The sequence below is a fragment of the Otolemur garnettii genome, unplaced genomic scaffold, assembly GCF_000181295.1.
Source record: "Otolemur garnettii isolate 467f Iridium unplaced genomic scaffold, OtoGar3 scaffold00028, whole genome shotgun sequence".
Taxonomy (NCBI): domain Eukaryota; kingdom Metazoa; phylum Chordata; class Mammalia; order Primates; family Galagidae; genus Otolemur; species Otolemur garnettii.
Genome location: NW_003852423.1, coordinates 4,894,030 through 4,899,836, shown reverse-complemented (window position 1 = coordinate 4,899,836; position 5,807 = coordinate 4,894,030). Strand labels below are relative to the sequence as shown.

Below are 5,807 nucleotides of genomic sequence, written 5' to 3'. Positions count from 1 at the left end.
TGCTGTAACTACTGTGCTACAGGCACTGAGCCAAGAGCTGCAATTTCCAATCATGTGGTCATTCACTGAAGGCCTCAATAGAAATGGTGGCATTTGAATTTAAAAAGTGAAAGAGGTAAGAGAAATGTGGATTTCTAGAACTGTGTTATCCAATATGGTAGCCACTAGCAATATGCTGCTATCTAAATTTATATTAATTAAAGTTAAAAGTTCACTTCCTTGTTCACACTAGCCACGTTTCAAATGCTCAGTAGCTGCATGTGGACAGTGGCTGCAAAACAGATACAGAACATTTCCATTACTACAGAACATTCTCTTAGCGTTGCAGAGGAATCTCATTCCAGGCAGAGGGCACAGCGGGTGCAAAGGTTCCAGGGTGGGACGTGGCTTGATTTGAGCTAAATAGTGGCATGGCTCTTCTGTTTACCCATTCCCTGTTCATGCTGAGGCTAAATAACATTTGCCACTCATTACCTTAACCTAAGCCAACTTTCCAAAGGCCTTTATTGATACTGAGTGTTAGATACTTGGTCAGTGCCATGGAATCTATGGGACCAAGTGCAAACTCCTTGGCTTTGCCTGGAAAAGCTGTGCATTGAAGAAGCCTGAGGACTGAGGACCTGGACCAGGACACAGAACACATGTGTTCTGCTTTGCAGCAGAGTAGGTTCAGGATATCATTCAAATGGTATTATCAGGGGTGATGCAGCACAAGCACCCACTAGTCAGAGAGAATATTCACCAAAAGTGTCCTAGAGGGCTTCTAGTAGACAGCTACTCATCCTTTAGTTAGTGTGTCATGGAGAAGTTTGAAGCATGGCAGGAGAGTGGCACTCTGGGGCTCAAGGCAATGACTATACTACAAAAATTGATACAGTCTGACATGCTACATACAAGTGGTATTTCAGCCTTGGATAATATATGCCATATGTATTTGGAAACTATAATGGACTATAGGGTTTATTATAAAGTCTTTCCCGGTAAACATAACTCAGCCTAAGGTGCCAGGATCTAAGGCCTCCGGCAGGGTATCACCAGCATCCTTCTGGTATTTTCTCTTACTTCCTCATTATGTTACCTTTCTCTCCACCAGCATGACAGTATTCTCAGGGCCCTGGAGGTTCTGTATGACACCAACTTGGTGTTTTCACCTGTTTTTCCTCTTCCTTTCCTTCATTGATTGTCTTTGCCATCCCAGGCCAGAAATGGTTCTCTCTCCTACGGCTGGGAATGTTCATTATCCATACTTATGTGGCAATTAGCAAGAGTACAAGGGCAATCTCTTTGCTTTTCTGTGTGTTTATCTACTCGTAGGCCTAATCTTACCTTCCTTAAGGACAAAGGTCACAGGTCCTTTCCCTTTTTCCTGATGTGGCCACATTTCTATACACATGTGTCAAGCTCCTACTACATACGGGGCTGAGGGTTACAATGATAAACCAACTCAGTGCCCTGACCGCCTATCATCCTTCTTTTTTTTTTTTTATAAGCTTACTCAACTCTTTCAAGTCTTAGGCAAAATGGGAACCCCCGTTCCCTGCTAATGAGGAATGAAATCCCTGGATGGTCCTTGCAGAAGATAGATTAAGCTAGGATGTGAAGATTCACAGCCCCCTAAATTTTAAGGCCCTACTGGAATAGTTCCATTCTCAATGCTCTGCAATTCCTACCTCCTGGAACTGTAAACAATGATTCACACCACTGTAGGCCTTTACAGTTTACCAAGCACATTCAACACATGCAGCAGGCTTTCAGGGAAGGTCAGGTTCCAACATGTTAGCAGAGATTCACCTTCAGGTCACCAGACTTGCACTTACTTTGCTACACACCTATCACAATCAGAAAAAGATTTTTTTTTTCTTTTTCTCCCCTCATCCTTTAATACTGAGCAAGCCAAGAAGGGCCAGTGTGGGGTAATTCTGTAGCTGGCCTATTTTGAAGTTCCTTGGCAAAAACAGTTTCTAGAGGATGTGGGGGAACATGGGGTTGGGCCCACACGTGGCCTTCTGAATGCTTGAGTGCAGCCTTTTGACCAAATCCAAACTTTACCCAAGGGGATTTGTTCAGTAAAGTATAGATTCGGTTGAGGGGGACCGCACTGGGGATCTGGAGGGCCATGTGCTGCCGTGAGGCTACAGGTTCCCCAGCCCTGACGGTTGAAGTCCAATCAAGCCTGGCTGTTAGAAAAAAGGAAGTGAAGCAGGGTTGTCAGACTAAAGGAAAGGAGGGCAGGGGGAGAGGACGGGAGAGTGGGCTTGGTGGACGACTCGGAGAACCTGGCACCTGTGGGTGAGCGGGTCCCAAGACGCCCTGGTCCCCGGGGTCCGGAGTGGGCGTGTCCCGGGGCCAGACCTGCGGGCGGAGGTGTGCCACCAGGAGGGCGGGGCGGGGCGGGGCGGAGCGGGCGGCGCACCTGGGCGGGGAGGGGCGGCGCGGGGCTGAGCCCTGCGGGGGCCGCGGCGCGCGCCAATGGGCAGCGGCTGGCAGCGCGCCCCGCGCCGGAGCCGCAGTCGCGCCCTCTGCCTGCCCAGCGAAGGCGCGGACGGCGCGCGGAGGCGAGCGCGGTGGAGAGGAGCCGCGGGCACCGCACCGCCGTCAGGGCATGAGGATGGCTGTGGGTTCCGTCAAGATGCAGCCGCCCTGCGAGAGCCCAGCCCTGGCCGCTGCTGCGGCGGCGGCGGCGGCGGACGGCGCCTTGCGCCGCAGCCCCAGAGCCCGGGAGCCGGAGCGCGAGCAGCCGCCAGGGTCGCTGCGGCCGCGGCTGAGGGACCTGCCGGCCCTACTGCGGAGCGGACTCACGCTGCGGAGGAAGCGGAGCGCCGCCGGGGGCCGGGTGAGTGGCCCGGCCCGGTCCGGGTGAGCGCGGGCGGCGCGCACGTGGAGCCCGCGCCCACCCTCCCGGGCCGCCGTGGGGGGCGTTTGGAAGTTGAGGCGGCGGCGGACTGGGCGCCCTGCTGCTGGACTTGGCTGAAGAGGGGCACGGGACGGTGGGTTTTGTTGCGTCCCCCTTTGAGCGACGGCTCCCCCTCCCCCCAGATGCACCTGACTTAACCCAAGGGCACTTGGATTCAGGCTGCTGGAGCTGGGGTCCCGCCGGAAGAAGAGCCGTTTGCCTCTTCTTGGAGGGGAAGCTGCAGGTGTCGGTGCCTAGCGGCCTGCCTGCCCTGTCCTGACTGCAAGCTTCAGGCCGCACGAATGGGATCCCAGGTTGCAGGACGCATGCGACGGGTGTGCTTGTTTTGGACAACCCATTGCAAGCTGTGGGCATCGGTACTGGCTTGGCGCCCGCCACTGCTGAGGAGGCAGACCCAGGAGTTCGAAGTTGTGGGATGAACTTCTAGTTCTTGGGTTCCGTAGTCCCCAGCACCTAGTACTCCTGGACGCCCCCTTGAACAGGCGGGTGCACGCCCCCAAGAACCTTATTGACTTCCTGATGATGTGTTCAGATAGGATTTCCTGGTGAAGGAGTGTCCCTCACTCGGTTCTAAGTGCATCTAATGACCGGAGCAGGTCGGGCATGTTTTGCGTGTTAAAAGAAGCGGGAAAGGCCTGCTGATTGTCTCCTGAGATCTTTAGGAAGCCACACCGGAGGCTCCGCCAGGGCCTCACGATACCCGGCAGACTTACTAAGACTTCCTGGCTCACTAGAGCTAGGGGGCACCTTTGGTGGGTGCTACTCAGCTTCTAAAAATTTGTCATCATTAAGTAGTCTTTATGCTGAAAAGCTGCAACAATGTAGTTTTTGTGATTCTTTTTTTTTGGCTGTAATTAAAAAAAATGTCTTGATAGCTCGCTGTAAAAGAAGTCCCTTTCTGGGAGACTTTTAGCTCTTGCAAACATGATTTGTGTAAATTTGTGGGTTAGGGAGAAATGCTGGCTTTGGTGTGCCTTCCTTGGGATAAGGAAGGGTCTGAATTGATGTAGGTCTTTGCCTTCTCTAGGCTGTGTTCCTCCCTCCCTAGGCATTTTCTTTCCTGTGTAGGGATGACGGCACATGGGCCACCTCAGAAGGATGTTCTGAGTGAGGACTGGCTGGGTATGACTGGGTGGTCTAATCGGTGACCAAGGGGAGCTTAGGAATTGCCCACAAGTGATCTTAATGCGTGGCATAAAGGATTGACTGCAGAGAAGGCTGGGAAATGTGTCCCCAAGATGTGGTAGCTAAACAAATGCAAGACCAGAGTTATAGACTTTGCAGGAATCTGGGGGAGAGTAGGTCAAATTGTGTTCCGATGATCATTGACAGTTACTTTTTCATGGCACGGAATACTGAAGACATGAGGGCAGCCAGGCAGTCTGTGACAAGAGTTGCCGAGGGTTTTGGTGTAAATAGTTCTTGGTCTTCTTCTGTGTAGATATTTGTGTTTCTCGCTGCCTGGGATGATGTTGCTTACCCTGCCAATGTATATATTTACTCTTTATTTTCTTAATTACTCTGTGGTAACATTTATTTTATCAACCCTCTTTGATTCTAGTACTGTATTCTTTTTCCAACTTTCCAAACACATGTCATCCGTGCTTGGCAAGTTTTTTTTTTTTTTATTGGAGGAAGATTGTCACATTTTCCGATGTTGGAGACTTAATGCTTTTCAACTATTTCCCCATTCTTCTGCTTTGGGACCACTTTTGTGATTTGGAAACTTTCCCCATCAAAGGAGTAGGAAGGGGTTTGAATGAAAAACAAATGAAATATGTACCTGTCTTAGGCAGCTCAGGCTGCTGTAACAAAATACCACAAACTGAGTGGCTTAAACAACAGAAGTTTATTTTTCCTCACAGATTCAGGAGGCTGGGAAGATCAAGATTAATGCGCCAGCTGATTCAGTTTCTGGGGAGGGCTTTCTTCATGGCTTGCAGATGGGCATTCTCTCATTATGTCTTCAGATGGCCTTTCCTTGGTACAGAGAGAGAGAGAGAGAGCGAGGTCTCGCTCTTATAAAGCCACTAATCCCATCGTGAGGGACCCACCCTTATGACTTAATCAAATCCTAAATAATTCCCAAAGGACCCTATCTCCAAATACCATCATATTGGGGTCTAGGGCTTCAACATAAGAATGTTGTGAGGCACGCAAACATTCAGCCCATAAAAGAAGGGATTTGAAAGAAAGAGAAAAACCAGATGAAATATGTGACAGACTGGTTGGTTGGTGACTTGTAAGCATCTAGTAGTGTTGTCTGATTAGCCCCGTTGGGTAGGACAATGATGCTGAAGGCAAATAAATCATGGCTTAAATCCTTTGGGGGACTTTTCGCTTTGTGCCTCATGGGCTGTACCTTTAGATGGCAGCTGAGTAATCTTGGGGGCAAGGTAACAGAAATTCATTACCACTGGTAAAGAAGCAGCTCTGTGCATCACACGGGTTGGTAAAGTTTTCAACTCCCCTATTGACCAAGATCTAATTTAGGAATGTGTGCAGTTCTTGTCCATGCTGCCTTGAGCTCCCAAAAACCTGGACAATGTGATGTCAACTGACATCAGCTAAGCTCTTTGTAGGTTGTGTTGCTCCATCCAGGTGCGCTGTAGCTTATCTCTTACTAGAGAAAGTCAAGCTTTGGTTTGGTTAATATAGCAGAGTCCTTGATTCCTGGGGTCAGTCACCTCTAATTGTATTGAATTCAACATGCATTCATTAAGAGTCTTTGGGCTCGGTGCCTGTGGCTCAAGCGGCTAAGGCACCAGCCACATACACCTGAGGTGGCGGGTTCGAATCCCCAGCCTGGGCCTACCAAACAACAATGATGGCTGCAACCAAAAAATGGCTGGGCATTGTGGCAGGCGCCTGTGGTCCCAGCTGCTTGGGAGGC

The 5,807-nt window shown here is 50.3% G+C and overlaps 1 protein-coding gene across 2 annotated transcripts in view; it reads left to right on the top strand.

The window, feature by feature from the left end:
• The first annotated feature begins 2,530 nt into the window (after positions 1-2,530).
• The window catches only part of RAPGEF5 (Rap guanine nucleotide exchange factor 5), a 237,168-nt gene continuing 233,891 nt past the window's right edge, over positions 2,531-5,807 (top strand). For both annotated transcript variants that reach the window (XM_023512415.1, XM_023512414.1), the window contains exon 1: positions 2,531-2,833. In XM_023512415.1, coding sequence (XP_023368183.1) covers positions 2,603-2,833 — 231 coding nt within the window. In that variant the 5' untranslated portion in view covers positions 2,531-2,602. The remainder of the gene's footprint in view (positions 2,834-5,807) is intronic.